This window comes from Abrus precatorius, unplaced genomic scaffold (genome assembly GCF_003935025.1).
Source record: "Abrus precatorius isolate BTA unplaced genomic scaffold, Abrus_2018 Scaffold9, whole genome shotgun sequence".
Lineage (NCBI taxonomy): Eukaryota > Viridiplantae > Streptophyta > Magnoliopsida > Fabales > Fabaceae > Abrus > Abrus precatorius.
In genome coordinates this window covers 4,509,065-4,526,453 of record NW_020874439.1, presented here as the reverse complement: position 1 = coordinate 4,526,453, position 17,389 = coordinate 4,509,065, and the positions used below count along the sequence as shown (strand labels likewise).

The 17,389-nt window shown below is 28.1% G+C and overlaps 2 protein-coding genes and 1 pseudogene across 3 annotated transcripts; 2 read left to right on the top strand and 1 right to left on the bottom strand.

Moving 5' to 3' along the window:
• The first annotated feature begins 1,791 nt into the window (after positions 1–1,791).
• On the top strand, positions 1,792–2,886 carry LOC113851420 (inactive LRR receptor-like serine/threonine-protein kinase BIR2). Its single transcript, XM_027481885.1, has 2 exons — positions 1,792–1,829; positions 2,099–2,886. Exon 2 carries the CDS (start codon positions 2,117–2,119, stop codon positions 2,783–2,785), a length of 669 nt encoding a protein of 222 aa, XP_027337686.1. The 5' UTR covers positions 1,792–1,829; positions 2,099–2,116; the 3' UTR covers positions 2,786–2,886.
• Positions 2,887–7,026: 4,140 nt separating this feature from the next.
• Positions 7,027–9,037, bottom strand: LOC113850627 (annotated as a pseudogene).
• A 4,972-nt stretch (positions 9,038–14,009) lies between these two features.
• Positions 14,010–17,305, top strand: LOC113849321 (ubiquitin-like-conjugating enzyme ATG10). 2 transcript variants are annotated; one of them, XM_027479157.1, is made up of 8 exons: positions 14,010–14,151; positions 14,893–14,898; positions 15,054–15,229; positions 15,328–15,378; positions 15,462–15,549; positions 15,677–15,769; positions 16,368–16,465; positions 16,902–17,296. In XM_027479157.1, the coding sequence occupies exons 3-8, from the start codon at positions 15,056–15,058 to the stop codon at positions 17,112–17,114; spliced, it is 717 nt and encodes a 238-aa protein (XP_027334958.1). In that variant the 5' UTR covers positions 14,010–14,151; positions 14,893–14,898; positions 15,054–15,055; the 3' UTR covers positions 17,115–17,296. The 2 variants fall into 2 exon arrangements, with proteins under 2 accessions (XP_027334958.1, XP_027334957.1); XM_027479156.1 differs by having other exon boundaries at positions 14,010–14,949; positions 16,902–17,305.
• The last annotated feature ends 84 nt before the right edge of the window (positions 17,306–17,389 follow it).

Sequence of the window (17,389 nt, the reverse complement as noted above, 5' to 3'; positions counted from 1 at the left end):
AATAACCTCTTATGAGATTATTCAACTCACTCGCTTCTATTTACCAATTTATATAGATAATAACTCACTCTTTTATATTCAAAACTTAATTTCTAAATTTTGAAATTTTTTCACTATATTTAAAAAATCTTTAGCTTACTGTCTACTTTACTTTGACATTTTCTTTGTTTTTACATGACAAAAGGATTAAATTGGACATTTAATTATTACATTTTAATTTAAATGTAATTTTAGTCTTCTTAATTTAGTTACTTATATTTACTCTCTTTAATTTTTAACTGTTTAAATTAATCTCTCATCTCAAAATTTAATTCAAAAACTGAAAAAAATAAATAATGAAAGTGTGACATATTATTGATTTATATAAAATAGTAAATAAATTATAAAATCTTTGAATAAAAAAACTAAATAAAATAGATAAAATACAGTATAAGTTTTTTTCATTCAATTGTTTTAATACACTTTTATTTTTTTACAAATTTATATAAATAAAAAATATTTTACCTATTTATTATATTTTTATTAATTATTTGATAAATTTTTAAGGTGAAGGATTTAATTTGAATAATTAAAAAAATAAATGTAAATAATTAAAAATATAGGAACTAAAATTATATATATATATATATATATATATATATATATAAATATAGGTATTAAAGTACACTTAAGCTAAAGGAAATAAAAAAAGAAATTCTCTATATTTATTTAAACTTAAATGTATTTTAAGTCCTTATATTTTAGTAAAATTTTTATTTTTATTTCTTTAAATAAATTTTTTATTTTGGTCTTTACCTCTTTAAAATTATTATTTTTAATTTTTTAAACTAAGATGATTCAATTAAAAGCTGATACTTAACAATGTATTAAACAGACTGAGTAATAATAGAAACTAAAAGTAAACATTTATAAAAGTAAAGACCAAAACAAAAAGACTTTGTTTGAAGAAATTAAAATAAAAAATATTGACTAATGAAAAATAAAAACATATTTAAACCTATTTATTTATTAAAAATTACTTAGGAAACACCATTTATTTTCTTACTTATCTCAAATGTAGAAGTAAAAATTATTTGAAGGTATATACGTATTTATAAATATAGTTATGTGATTACGTTATTTGTAAACTATATTTTGTATATTAATACTTCTATGCCTACATATAACTGATGAACAACGTAAATATTATGAGGTAATAATTGAAAACTACTAGATTAACAAAATAAGTACAATTTATTAATATTCTTAATCCTTGAATAAACGTATAGTATCCTCCATTTACAAGACTAAAATTCAAGCACTTATTTTATATCTCTAATTGTTGTGGCCCATTTAATAATCAGTGTAAATATTTATTTTAGTCTATTAAATTATAAATATTAATTATTTTAATTCTCAATTGTATAAATTTTATTTTAATTTTTAAAATTATTTATTTTTTATTATCATTTTGCATATACAAAAATACTGAAATAAATATCATTTATAAAATACAAAATTATAGCAACTTTTTTTTTATAAAATTAAAAAATAAAATAATTAAAACTTATAATTTAAAGAACTAAAATAAATATTTAGTCCAAAGCTTCTCTCAAGCTTCACGTCTCCATAGTCCAAGTCTTCTCTGAAGCATGGAAATTTTTGGCTTTCCTTGTTTGACCCGTTCCATTTCCATATGTATATTCAACAAAGGCACCTTTTTTCTATTCTCTTCTTCTATCATTTTCAAACCATATACGTTCATATATAAGACCAAAAGCTCATTGTTCCCATACACAACTTTTTTACTTTGTTTTGATATCTGTCAAGTGCCCTTTCTTGGTTGCATTGTAAGTTATGGTCTAAATTAAAGAGTTTTTGCCTTTATTTTTACGATTTCAATCATTTAAATTTACTTTTATTGAAAAAAATATTTATTACGTTTTTAAATTCTCAGTGTAATAATATTTTATTTTTCGCTTTTAATTACTTAAAATCAGACTTAAGGATTGATATTAATTTTCATTGTTTATAGATTTGGATGGTTGACTTGGTTTGTGTGCAATGTTGAACCGTGTTAATGTTTTCTACTCTCTGATTTCTTTTCATTGTTTCTCAGGGTGTGTTCTTGGTGAAGATGGTTAAGAGTAGCCAAATTTTCACTTCTCTTATTGTTGTTAATTTCTTGTTGGTGACGAGCTATGGAACTGACACTGATATCTTCTGCTTGAAAAGCATAAAAGATTCCCTTGAAGACCCTTACAATATTTTGAAGTCTTGGAATTTCAACAACAAAACTGAAGGGTTCATTTGCAGGTTCATAGGGGTTGAGTGTTGGAACCAAATTGAGAACAGAGTCTTGATTCTGAAACTCTCCAACATGGGCCTCAAGGGTCAGTTTCCTAGAGGCATTGGGAATTGCTCTAGCTTAAATGGCTTAGACCTTTCAATGAACAATCTTTCAGGAGCCATTCCAAGTGACATAGCCACTCTTCTACCCTTTGTGGTATTTCTTGATCTATCATCAAATAAATTTTCTGGGGTAATACCCAGTAGTCTTGCAAATTGTTCCTACATGAATGCCCTTAAACTTGATCAGAATCAACTAAGTGGTCAAATTCCTCAACAATTGGGTCTTCTCCAACGACTCAAGACATTTACTGTGTCCAACAATCTTTTGACAGGACCAGTTCCAAGCTTCACCAATGGTCATGTTATGGTAAATTATTCAAATAATAAAGGCCTATGTGGTGGACCTTCATTGAGACCTTGCCCCAAAGAGGCTTCCAAGAAGTTGTTGTACTGAATGCTCTAATTTAAGCACTAGAACAATTAAAATTGTATCTTGTGTAGGAAATACTGAAGCTAAAGATGGATCTATAAGAGCACAGGTGTTGAAGTCTTGTACTAGACAATCATTTAAAATGTCAATTTTTTTAGAGAAAAGCATTTTGCTACTGATTTTGTCTCCAGATTCGTTAAAGATGAACAAAAATGGTTTTTTAAGGATTAAAAATAAAAAGTCTATTTTAATTCCAATATTCCTAGAAGTGGCAAATAACTATCTCTAACAAATTGTTAGATATAAAAAGTCTATAGAAAATAGAAAATAGAAAATACTTTTTGGAAATGAAGTCATTATTTTCGAAAATACTAGAACCACAAAATGATCAATTTTTATGCTTTTATTTCATTAGGCAGTTACGTTTTTTTTTTAAAATAATTTTTTCACTTTTATTTCTATTATAATTTAATCCACCCTCCATTGTCTTACCATTTGCATCCTCAACTTCTCTCCCATTTTTTAATTGATTCGTTGTGTAAAAAATTTTGAGAAAACTTTTATTTAGCAGTGCAACGTCGTTGTATTTAAAGTTTTAAACATTACTTCTTAAAATAAAAAATTGCAATATTTTAATCTTTATCGTAAAAAAATATTAAAATATAATAACAAAATAATGATTTATTATATTAAATGTCACGTTGACATCTACTTTAGATTAAAAATCTTTTAATATAAATTATGTCATTTTAAGATATTAAAAAAAAACATTTTTATCTTTAATTTTTGAAAATTTTAAACTTTAACATTCTTTTCTTATCAAAATGTTTATCCTTTTCTTTCTTACTAAAAAGTTGTTGCACTGTACTATAGAAAGATTATGTATGGATTGATTTTATTTTTTATATCACAATTAAAAAAAATAAATGTTGTTTTAAAAGTAATTGTTATTTTATTTTGTTTAAAATTGGTCTTTAAATATTAAGAAAAATGTGATATTTGATGGAATATAATTAATCGTATTATTAATAATATTCATGTAAATTTTACATGGGATGATAAAATTTAATTGATGATATAAACTAATTATTTAGTTTAATTTACATTGAATAAAAATACATACCAAATCAGGTGATTTGCATAACTTAATTTGTGAACAAGTAATAAATGAAAAATATAAAGAATATTAAATCAATACTAAAGACAAAGATTAATTAAGAATTAATGGAGAACAAGAATAATGTGACCTTATTTTTATTTCAACTTTAAAAAATAATTTTTAAGAACAATCTCAAGTATACAGATCCCCTACCATACAAATATATAAAAGTGGAACCCGACTTGAACTTTTCTTGGATCTTTATCAATAAGATATGCCAAAAATAATACGAATAATGAGTAATGACCATCCTATAACAAATAAATACAAATACTACAAAGCACTGTATATATATATATATTGATAGTACTTCAATTTCTAAAATGACACAATTTATGCTAATCAAACCATTTCACGAATTATGGCAAGAACCAACGAATCAAGACCAAAAAAAACATTACTAGTAAAACTAGACAGTGATTCCCAAGCTTACTTTTTTTTTTACTTGCAAGATTTTTGTCTCTTGAATGCTTAGCCACCTCTCCTTTATTAACTCCAAACTGAAAAGGAAGAAAAAACATTATCATCACTTTAGTTAAATCAATTCAGATTAGCATAAAACTCAAGAGTCACTGTTACTCTTGCTTGATTTTAATGAAGAAACCCATATTCTCCGTTACTTCATTGTCAGTGGACAGTGGTATAACAAATGCAATAATAACTTGTCAAGTGTTGTTCAACTCCGACGCCCTTATCTCGTCGACCATGGCTTCAGGCCAATAGTGGTATTGGACTACCTCCTGGTAACTGAGTGGCTCAAGTTCAGATGATAGAGACAAGGCAAAGTGACAATGAGATGGTGAAAGATGAGAATAGCTGAGGTTCTGATGAAGGAGCTTCAGATGGAGAATTTTGGGCGCTACTACTTGGTTGGTGTGCTATTGTTTGAAATGGGCTCGTTTGCTTCAGGGGAGAGTAATATGGGTGAATGTTTGGCCGAATGAGAGTTTGACTTACGTAGTTGATGAGGGTTGGTTTGGTATGATGGGGAGTGAGGTAGTAGTGTTAAATCTAAATTGGGCTTGTTGGAGAGTGAGCTTGGGCCATAGGGTCGAGAAATCGGAACAAGTTGAAAGGAGTGTTATTGCAAAAGAGAGAAAATAATTTCGTGAAAGATAACAAGTTGAAAGGAGTGAGCTTGGGCCATATCCTTCTGTACTATTTTGAAAACCTAAAAACACACGTTTGGATCAGGTATCAAATTTTTTACAGAAAAAAATGGTAGAAGCAGTAACACAAACAACCAAAAGATCAGGGACATGATTTCATAATAATTCAAAAGGAGTTTTATTATTAATGACAGGGGTGGAGACATGATTAATTATGTGAACAACATGATTTATAGCATAAGATAAAAAATGATTGGCATTTGTGATTGAAATAGGAGAGCTTTTGCTATATTAAGAATATGTTGATATTTTCTCTCAACTCTATCATTTTGTTGAGGTGTTGACACAGAACTTACTTGATGGATTATGCCTTTCGAAGAATAAAAATTATTTAAGAAAAATTTAGGACTATTATTAGATATGATACACTAACTTTGGACTCAAATTAATTTTTGACAATTAATTCAAATTTTAACTTTTGATTTTAATATATAACAATCCAAGTGTATATACTAAAATCATCAAGAATAGTCAAAATCTATTTATGACCATGTACTGATGCTTTAGAAAAAAAAGTCCCCAAATGTTTGTATGAATTAATTAAAAAAATTTAGAAGCTGAAGAATAAGACAATTTTTTTTACTTAGTTAAACAACAGATGTCACAATTTTTATTAATGTGTTTGAAAATAAAATAAAATTATTAATGTAAAATATTAAAACAGTATTTAGACAAATGTCCTAATATAAAATGACAAAGGATGAAATTGGTGATGAGTGTGATAGCCAAGGCATGGGCAGAAGAGAATTGGGATGATGGTAGATGATGCTCTTCACTGATTATGACATAGAGACCTTGCTTTAATTTAGCAAAACCAATAAGGTTAATAGAAATTAGGAACATAAAGCAAATTATGAATGAAAAAGTTGGGGAAAAACTGAACAGTCCTTGAATAGTGAGCAGTAACAACAATACCATTTGGTAGATTAATAGAAACAGGTATACTTTTAGAATAAGTTTAACAAAAATTTAGGGTAGAGCCTATATGTTTAGTGGCACCAAAGTCTATTATCCAAGGAGTAATAGATAAATTGTAACAAGAAATTGCATGTGAGTGCGAGTAACAGACAATGCTTTAAACACAAGAGCTACTATCATTGGTATGAGACAAATTGGCATAAATGGACTTAATGTTATCATCTGAGCCAAGACCTGAAACGGAGAAATCAGTCACCTTCACATTGTCTTGTGTTAATTACAAGTTAATGTGTGCATTAAAACAAATCAACAAATACAAAAAAAGATGCAAATATCATAAATTTTTTAGTAGTTTTTATTCTACTGATTAAGCTGGTTTACACTTAACACAAACTTCTCCATAGGTACTTAAAGCCATAGGAGCAGAAATAGGAAAGGGAAATAAATCAAACTTCTCTCAAAAGTTAAAATCAAGCTATGCATCTCAATTCTAGAGAAGTTAAATAAGAAAACTTAAAGAAAAAAGGATTCCGAACAAATTCCAAACATGATTAAGAAGCAAAATATCACAGTTACACGTTGGAAATTGGAATAAGTGGGAGTGTAGTAATCAAGACCAGAATTCTAGTAACTTGACTGGTCATTTAACTGGAAGAGCTATAGTTTACATTCAGTTTATCAGATTTTAATCAAAATATAGTTACAAAGAAACATATAATATGCACATAAAGAAATAAACTACAAATAGTAAAATTATTTATTTTGTTTGATAGTTTTTATTAATAATGTTTACAGATGTTTAGTTGAATAAATGACTATATGTTAGCAGACAGTTGAAAGATGGGCCAATTTCTATTCCTACCTAGTTGTAACTTGTAATTAGTTCAAAAGGGAGAGATGACAGGGTATAAATTATTGTAAGTGTAGTTTTTATTTGGTTTGAGTGAAATTGGGAGACAGAATCAAGGTCTCTCAAATACCTATGAGTGTTGAGAGGAGATTCATTTCTATTGTACATTTGTGATCTCAGGCCTTGTATCACATTGACACTGATCAGAGGGCCTTCTCTCTGTAACAAAGATTGGCAACCAGTCTCTATCATTGCACAAGTGCAATCCCCATATTGAGTTTTCCGAGCCATTTTTAATTATATAACATTAACAGGCTATCTAAAAATGTTTCCATCTTGAAAAAGGTGCTATCCTACCACCAAAAACAGAATGGCTCAGTCAATTCACCATGCCTGATTCTGCCAATTGTTTAACAGTTTTGACTAAGTTTGGTTGAACAGGATGAACCCGACTGGTAAATGGGATAGTTCCTGTTTAAACTGGCAGGACCAATCCAACTTTCAGAACCATGTTGTTATACACTGATCAAGAGAAGAATAGAAGTATAGGACTATGTTTAACCTGATTTCAGAGCTTACCATGAGAATAGAGATGAATGAGAGGTCTAAGGTCACCAAATCAACATTTTGTGAGAGTCCAGCAGGATATCTTAAATTTATCCGCTCAATCACTGAATTTTGTCAGCTACCTAAATAATATACAATCATGACCAGCGGAGAATCACTAAGCACAATTGACATGTAATAAAGTAATGCAGTAGGGGAGATTAAGAAGATTGTATAAATTTTCTAAAGGAAATATAAGTCAGACAAACAGATAAGACCATGTTTCTACGTTCTTGGTTAATTTATAAAATAAGATGAATTATTTTGGATGAATTTACTGGATTTGAACAAAAATTCACAAATTATATAATTCAAAGATTTTACTATAAATATTCAAATGACACAGTTCCTCACAAATGACATTCCAGAAGCATAAAGAATATATATACATGCTTTAGTTTATGCAAAAGCAACATCTGCAAATTACATGTCAATTAAAAAAAATCCTTGTAAATTTTACCCAAAAGACCATATTGGTTCAGCAGCAAACCTACAGCAACCAGAAATTTAAGGCTAAAGTGTCTGGAATTATGATAGCGCTAAGTACACTCCACTCCAGTAAAAATGAGATGAGCACCTTGTAAATTTATCATTAACAATAAGTGTCACATAATAAGTCAGCCTGTTGGCCTATTCACAGGAATATACACATGCTTATTCAGACAGAAAATATTGCAGCCACCATCACCTGATAGCTCTACAATGTATGCTTAAATTTAGTATTCTACGTAAAGGGATTATACCAGAAGGTCTATGTAGACTATGCAAAGTACTTAATCCTAGATTAAAGTGGAGAGTGACCAACACCGAAATCAATGCGGGTGTAGCAGAAGACCACTATGCCATAGACAGCAGATACAATGGAAATAATTTATAATACACACATAATGGATGCCCAAAAAAGATGTACACAAAACATACAACTTATTCATCATTAGTATTCGAAAGTCATAGTTTAAAGGCACAATCATCATTAATCTAAGGCATAACTAATAACAATAAGTTAAAAACAACCCAAAAGGATAACAAAATAAAGTACAGCATAAGTTTAAGCCTCTAAGAAATAATCCCATAAGCCAAACATTCAACACAAACAATAAATATAAGAAACCTTCCCCCCAACAAAAGGGAAAAAATAATAAGCTTTTAGCTTAATTGGTTGGCACCAAAGCAAGTGTGCCATGTCACCTTTACCCTTCCCGTACCAATATCACATCTCCACTAAAACCTAAAAAAACAATGAATTATTTAATACGATACCTGTCCATAACCTACGTCAACTCCATAAACAAATGCTGCACCGTACTGAAGTAAGCAGTCTGTAAATCCTCCAGTTGACGGCCCAGAATCAAGAGCTACTTTACCAGTAACATCCACACCAAGCTGTTCAATAGCAGCTTCTAACTTATGTCCGGATCTGTGTTGATATAAAAAGGCCAAACGAATGGTTTCACCAAATTTGAAGTTGAGATATTATTTCAGGTAAATAGAGCTTGATGGCTTCACCTACATTCATATTTGGGAACATCAGCCATTATCTCCACAACAGCTTTTTCAGGCACAAGGCTACCAGATTAATTTATCACCTTCCCGTTCACATATAATTTGCCTGCATCCCATATGTTATTCATTTAGTAATAGTCTTTTCCTACAATTAATAAGCACAAAAGGAGACTAAATGACAAATTACACTTGATTGCTAAAATAAATATTCACATACATTTGAGCGTACTGAGTCAAAGACAGTCAGCATAAAGAGAAAGAAATAGACAAATAATAAGTCAAATTACACTTGATTTCTCTCAAATACTGTCTATTTCAGCATGGCATTATGGTTACTGTGACCTTTGTGCCGCGTATCTTGTCTCTATTGTCTTGAGTTTCAATAGAATTCGTACTTAAAGTTTGGAGTTTAGTTGTGAACTTGTGATTGCTGTGGCAATGGCTAAAAAATATAAAGAAGCTGAAGGAAATACAGTGGTTATGTTGAGCTGCTTGTCATACTTATGGGATGACTTGTGTGTATATAACAAATTAAGGGTCAACGTTTTTTTAAGTTCAATGAAGTTTATATATCAAATGTAAAAATAAATTAAATAATTATAAGAGTGTAACATATCCGATATTTTAATTAAACTCACTTAACTCTCAATCACCGATTTATATTTTGAACATGTACGATTTATATTGAACTCAAATATTTTGATAACTATGAAATTGATCTTGGAAATAATATTAATATGTTCTTGATGTGTTTGAGGCATAGAATAAATAGATTTGATATTAATTGTGCTGTTGAGAATAACAGGTGTTCTTCGTAATCATGATACCAAGGATAATGCTGAATCTATCAACTGCTTTGTTTTTATGAGTTATGTGCTGAACTAGCACAGTTTTCGAGATTAGCTGTAAAAATGATTTGTAGCAAGTTACAAGTTTGAGTTTATGATAATATAAGTCATGCAGGGTCAATTGCATGTGTTTATGAAATCGCAGCCTTGAAATAGATTATTTAAAAATATATCTAAATTCATTAGTATTAGAATGCAAACAGAGACACCAATCTGTATGTAATAAATGGAAAATAACACTCCAATTAAGTACTGTGCAGTAGTAGCATAACTCTCCAATGGTTTATTGTTGATTGCTGCCACTTACAAGACTAGTCAAGCCCATTGTTTTCTTTGTCTCTTATTTTCTCACTTTATCCTTCATTGCTCTTCTTTTATTTCACTAATTAATACCTTAAATATTCCTTCTTCAAAATCTTTGTGCAGTTATTTTCTTACAGACTTGTTTTTTTTATAAATATTATTAAAAAGTTCAATAAATTAGCAAATTAATTAAAAATTCTATTATGTCAAATTATCAAGATTTAATTATTGAGAACTACAGCAAAATTGAATAATATTCATGAGTTTTTGAAACAATGATATGAGAAACATAATTAATTTGATATTTTGGGACCATGATCATGCTTTTAGTTTCTAATCTTATTAGGACTCTCATTATCTTTTAATGAGTCAAAAATTAGATTTTTACTCGTTAAGTCTACATTAATTTTTCTTTTGGTAGCCTAATAGGCTTACTAAAATAGACTATTCATATTAAGCATATCTAAATGTAAATAGTCAATATAAATGTCATAATATAATATGTAATACACCTTAATTAGAAATAACAAAATTTCTAACAATCTCACATTTGATTACATATTATTTAGATACTTCTATAATAAAAAATTTTATGTGTACAATTGTATTCTATCACTCTCTTTAAATAGTTAAATTCATTTCATACAATAACATGAAATTATTGCAATTTTCATTATAATTTAGAGTAATTAAATATTAATAATCACCACAGTTATATATAATCAATAACATAAATCAAATATGGATGTGTGACATAAATTATATGTAATATAATCTTAATGTCTATCTTTAATTGGTCTAAACTTTAATCTATATATAAATCAATCCAAAATTATAATATAAGTTTTGTGCAAAAATAGGTTTAGAATAAAATGAGAAACATCAATTTTTTTTGTAAAAAATTCAAAAAATAATATATAATATGAATGAGATTCTCACTTAAATCAAGACACTATTAAAAATTACACTCGTGAATAATGTGCTCATAAAAAAAAATAGCTATTAAAACTTTAATAAGTGGGTTAACAAGTATGAAATTAGTCTCTATATTTCCTATGGAAATTAGCTTGTTCTGAACTTTTTCTTGAAAAACCGTAAACTTTATATTATAACAATAATGAGGTGATCTTCAAGGTACATATAAGACAATCTCAAAAACCTCAATAAATGTCATTAAGGTGATCCACTAGATGATTGTATTGTGTTTTTCTAAGAACATGAGGATACATTAGTTTAAAGGAGGATTGTTCAAGTAGCTTTTGTCAAGCTATGAACAATTTTAATTGTCAAAATTAAATTGCGACCATGAAGGATGAGATAATATCATTGTCAAAATTAAATTGCTCCATGAAGGATGAGGTAATATCAATGCAGGACAATAATGTTTAGGATCTCATTGAACTAAGTAAAGGTCTAAAATATATTGGTTGTAAATGGATATTTAAAACTAAGAAGGATTTAAAGGGTATATAAAGAGATATATAACTTGTTTAGTTGCTAAAAACTTTGCTCTAAAGAATGACATTGAAAATATTTTTTTTCTAATGTTTTTAAAGAATTTTTAAAATAATAATGACACTAGTAATTCATATAAGAATAGTAAAAGTACAATTAGAGTTTCAAATAAGCAAGTTCTAACTAATTTAGCCTTAATCATGTGAGTTAGGGTCAAAAGTCTATAAGGTTAAAAAGATCATATGGTTAAGTATGTTAGGGCTAACTCAAGAACTACAATTTTTAAAAAAAAAATTATTTTAACTCACTTTTTTATAGGATAATCATATACTATTTTAGAAAATAATTTATTAAAAATATTTAATTTATATAATTTATTTTCTATTATAAAGTTGTAGAGAAATAAAATTGCTTAAAAAATAGATAAAGAAAAATTATATTTGTATAATATTAAATATTTATAATGATTATTGTTATTAAATAATATCAAATAAAATATAATAATTTATCATCAAATTAAGTTACATATTTTTTTTAATTTTAACATGTATTATTGATAATTATTAAATAATTATAACTTATGTTTATATAATTTTATAAATAATATTTTAACATAATTTTAAAAAAATATTTAAAAAAATTAGAATGATTGTAAATTACTTAATTTTATGAATATATGAAATTAACTACATTGTAGTATTTATATAATATTAGACAAAATACAAGATAAATAAAAACACGTGCTTGTATATTATTTACAAAATTAAAAAATCAAATAATATTTTAATTTTAATTTTCTATTTTTATTTATTGATTTATATAAGTATTCATTAATTATTAAATTTTAAATATATATTAACAACTGCTTTTTTCACTTTTTATACCATTTTTTTAATACAAAATCTATCTTTATCTATATAAAACTCATTAAAAAAACCATTTAAAGTTGTATATATTTATAATTATATTAAAAATACCCATTTCATTTATAATCTAAATTATAATGAATCCATAATTATTAAAACTTATTAAAAAATAATAATAAAATATTAGATCTAATTTTAACAGTTGTCCATTTATTTTTATTTAAATTAATTATTATTGTATTAATAACTTATTTTATAAAATTGTATTTTATCATTTAATTATTATATTGTTAAAAAATGTATTACTAATTCTTAAATAAAAACATAAATGTTAACACACTGCTATTTTTATTTTTATTTAATAAATAATATTTTTGTATTTAAATAATAAAAATCATAAAAAAATAATATAATAATTATTGCTCAAGTTAACTCATATTCAATTATAATTTTAGCCATGTAATTTTTATTTTTTTTTATATTGAGACTTAGAGTTAAAGTAATTTCACTAACTATAAGATTTAAGAAAAAATAAGTTATATAATTGATTAAGTAATTGGGTTGTAACTTTTCAAAATAAGCAAATTTTCATAGAATATATTAAGACTAATTTCATGCTAGTTGACTCATTTACTAAGAGTTTGAAAATTTATTATATACAAAAGAACTTAAAATTAAGACATTGCTTAATCGATATTGAATCACTTGTTACTTAAACCAACTTCTATCAGTAATAAATAGATATTTTTCATTCTACTTCAAACTTGTTGTGTACTTATATTGTTAAGATTATATAATATGTAATTTCTATAATGGTTATTCATTTATGGAAAATCATAAAATTCATTTACAAATATAAATCTCAATAATTGAATAATAATAGTGTTTTGTCACAAAATTCATTCATAAATATGGATCATAATAATCTAACAATAATGATATCTTTAATCCCAGTTATTAGAAATATCAATAAATTACCAAATTAACTAAAAGATCTACATTGAGAACTATAACAAAATTGAACAATATGCATGAGTTTTTGGTATAATAATTTTCCTCACTCAAATTATTAATTTTATATAAGACTCAATGTTTCTCTTCAAAAGCATATAATGAGAGACGTAATTAATTTATTGTCTTAAAGACCATACTTTTAATTTTTAAACTTATCAAAATTTTCATTATCTTCTAATAAATAAAAAATTAGATTTTTATTTATTAAGTCCATATTAATTTTTCTGTAATTTAATCAATTTACTAAATATATGAAGCATTTTAATGTGAAATTACTGTATAGTTATTTATTATTGTATAAATGAAAAAAATTCATTATATAAAATTTACAAATAAAATACTTTGATAATATTTCATTATTTCACGCAATATACTTAAATTTCTGATCCCCGGTGAAACCACAGGAAAAAAAAAAAAAAAAACTTTAATCTAAGGGTTCCACATTTTTTGTAAAGCTTATTTTTTGAGAAAATAATAAACTAAATTTCAGCAGCAAGTTTGATATAAAACGGAAATTCTTCTTCCAATTGACCAAACGACTGCGTTTTAGGCTTCCCGTTTCTGAATGAAGAGCTGTCCATCGTTACCCAATAATCCTTTTCCTTTCAACCTTAGAAATTGCAAAAGGAGAAGTTATGTTAGTTGCATTCAGTTTGGATTTTTGAGTGCATTCATAGTCACAAACAATATCCAATAGTTCTAGGTTTGTACAACTGTGGTTGATTAATTAGTTTGATGTTAAGTTTTGGTAGCTAAACAATTATGATGAATTTGATGTTGTGTTCATTGTTTTCAATGGATTTTTTGGTGATATGATTTGTCTGGATATTTCAGTTGAACTTGTTTTGGGACTTCAATGTATATATTACTGTCCTGCTTGCTCATGTAAGATCCAAATTCTTAGGATTCTTGTTTCTTTAAAAGGAAAAATGTTCAGGTTATGTTTGTGTTTGGGTTCTTGGGAATAGGATATTTTATAGGCAAGGGAAATATGTTGTATTTCCATGACATTGGAGGTACAGTGATAGGAACCCCAAGAGTGAATGGGAGCAGGGTGAGAGTTATTTAGACGGTTGGATGTCTATTGATGGGATAGGTACTTAGGCATGGGTTTTGAGCTTAAATAGCAAGAAGATGGTGAAGGTAGGCATTTGGGAATTTAGATTCGAGAACTGGGCGAAGTCTCTATTGTGAAAAGGGAAACCCTCTGTGAAGAAGAGGCCTTCAGAAGGAGAACTCTCGCCTTAGTTTTTTTGTTTGCAATCCTATAAACTGTTGCCATTTCTTTAATTTGTTTGGACAGTTGACTCGTGTTTGATCAAATGTGTTGAGATCGCACATTGATTACAAATATGAATGAACTAGAGCTTATTGGCTCAAGTATCTTCACCTCGCGAGCTAGCTTTTGCGGTTATGTTAGGCCTAACCCAAATTCAAGACATTGCAATTCCTTGTAAAGTTCAGGGGCGCACTGAGTAGGGGCAGAACAAGGATTAGGTTAGGGTGCAAATATCTTGTATATCTTATGGATTAATTATTTTTGCTCAATTAATGTCTACTTGGTCATGAGAAATACATACATGATACATCTCCTTGTGTAGGTATGGACTTAAAAGGAGCTGTTAAGGACATGATCCCTTGGGATGGGACTCTCTCTTCAAGTGATTTTTCCCTTTCTGCTCATACTTTTTCTGAGAAGTGGAAAAGGTTCAATCCTTCCTTTCCTCCATGGCTGTGGATCCCATGTCCAAGACATCATTTGTTGTCTTCTCATAAGGTGGTTTTGCCCATGAGATTTCTATGTCCATTGCCTTATTGCTCTATGCATAGACCATAGTGTAGCTATCTTGGTTTTTGTGTCTGCCTCTTTTTCAGGTGGAAGGATACTTATCACTGGAGAACATGTGCCATGTCAAATCAAATGAGGTCTGGCAACAATTCAGTTTATGACTAGATCCGTAATGGTGGAGTTGATGATGTAAGTTATTGGATTGTAATTGTCATTACAGGAAGAAGAGAGCAATAGATGTCTGACATGGAAAGAAGAGAGCAACATCTCACAAAGAGAAGAGCCCTTTGATAATGCCACTTTAGTATGTATGGCCTAGTTGATATTTATAATATAAGTTATGTTTACCTCCTACCATAAATTTGATTACTGTCAGTTTCAGTTTCAGAACTCTTCCCTATTGCTTACAATATTGTATTTTTTCCTCTCTACTAGGTCCTGAGCATGAAGTAAACCACTATGATTTTCATATCATTTACAGTCCTTCATATAGAGTTCCAGTCTTCTATTTTCGTTCTTACTATAGTGGTATGACCGTTTACTTTTCCATCTATGAAGTTGTGGGTGGTAAATATCTTAATGGATGCATAATTATGAATTGCGCTTTTCATTAAAACAATTAAGCTTGAAAACCAGGACCACCTTATGGATGTTTTTGTTGGAAACCTGGTGACTTGCACTGATCCAGTGGTCTTTACAACTTTTATGTTGTTAGATGTGGATACAAGAAATGCTAGCTAAATCAATAATTGTGCACCTTTTATATCGTTTTCATGTTGGATTGCTTAAGTTTTGTAATTGATGTTGTGGATAGTTTTGAAACTTTTTGAGGCTGTGAAAAATATTTATCAGAAAAATGGAGGGAAGTACAACTGTAAGGAGGAACATAGATTCTGTCTAGGTTGATAGTGTTGACTTTCTTGAATACAAATGATTTTAAATTTGGGGTTTTAAATTTTCTATTCTTATCTAAAAGCCATGAAAAAGAAATAACCATTTCTTTCTGTATGCTGAATCACACTATCACATTTATCTACATCTGCCTTCTGATATGTCTATAAAAAAGTAATTTTTTTACTGAAACAAATGATATCCATTACGTATTTTATAATGTTTGATAATGTAGATGGACAACCTTTGCCGTTCAATGAAATCGGAAAGGACCTTCCTGGTCACTCTGCAAACCTACTGGCAGAATCCAAATGGACATTTATAACTCATGAGGTAATAACTTATTTCATTTTTTCCCCTTTTCATGTTGTTCTTCTCATTATTTTGCTATAAAATTTCATGATTATTGTGATAACAACTTTGCTTCTGTTGAAAATATACCAAAAATATATTAATATTTGGTCCACCTGGTCTTGCCTTGTGATTATTTCTTTAATGAAACAGCTTTATAAATAGATATGGAGTGAAAATGCAGAAAATTTCCATTATTAGATCACCATAAAAGTGCCATTTGGTCTGCAAATGCACTTGGCATAGACTTCTGCTTTTATAAGCTGAACACTGCTCTTAAAACACACAATGGAATAATTTTACTTAGTTTTTAACCACTTCTTATGTTAAAAATAACCATAATTAATATGTACACCTTATCACCAAATTTGTTCATAATCATGCATAAATTAACTGATTTCAATGTTATGACTTGTAGGAACATCCATATTTGAACAGGCCATGGTGCAAATTACATCCATGTGGGACAAGTGACTGGATGAAGCTGCTCTTCAATGGTGATACGTCTTTGAATAAAAATGGTTTCATTATTGAACAATATCTGGTTTCCTGGTTCTCGGTCATTGGACAAGTGGTTGGTCTTAAAATTCCTTTGGAAATGCTGGATACTGTAGTTTCTTCCGATTCTTAGATGCCTACTTAAGCTTACACAAAAATCAAAGAGGAAAATGAAAGTCTCCGCACACCACTTACTGTTACTAGTGCAATGGTCATTTGTAAATAGCAATGTTGTTGCTCAAGCATTAGATGATTGGTAAAACATATTTTACATTCTATTATTGATAAATGGGTTATGCAATTGGAGCGTAATATAGAATGATGAGTGCTAAATTATTATGCTGTACCAGTTTTTACCTAGGGGAGACAAGCGACTGGGGAAAAGGTTTCTCATTTCAGTTTGTCCTT

What these genes read in the sequence shown, in the direction of transcription:
- LOC113851420 (XM_027481885.1), top strand. Translation starts at nt 2,117, where the DNA reads ATGGTTAAGAGTAGCCAAATTTTCACTTCTCTTATTGTTGTTAATTTC.
- LOC113849321 (XM_027479156.1), top strand. Translation starts at nt 15,056, where the DNA reads ATGGACTTAAAAGGAGCTGTTAAGGACATGATCCCTTGGGATGGGACT. An exon ending in ATTTGTTGTCTTCTCATAAG is followed by an intron (nt 15,230 to 15,327) that starts GTGGTTTTGCCC and finishes CCTCTTTTTCAG; the next exon opens with GTGGAAGGATACTTATCACT. An exon ending in TGATAATGCCACTTTAGTAT is followed by an intron (nt 15,550 to 15,676) that starts GTATGGCCTAGT and finishes CCTCTCTACTAG; the next exon opens with GTCCTGAGCATGAAGTAAAC.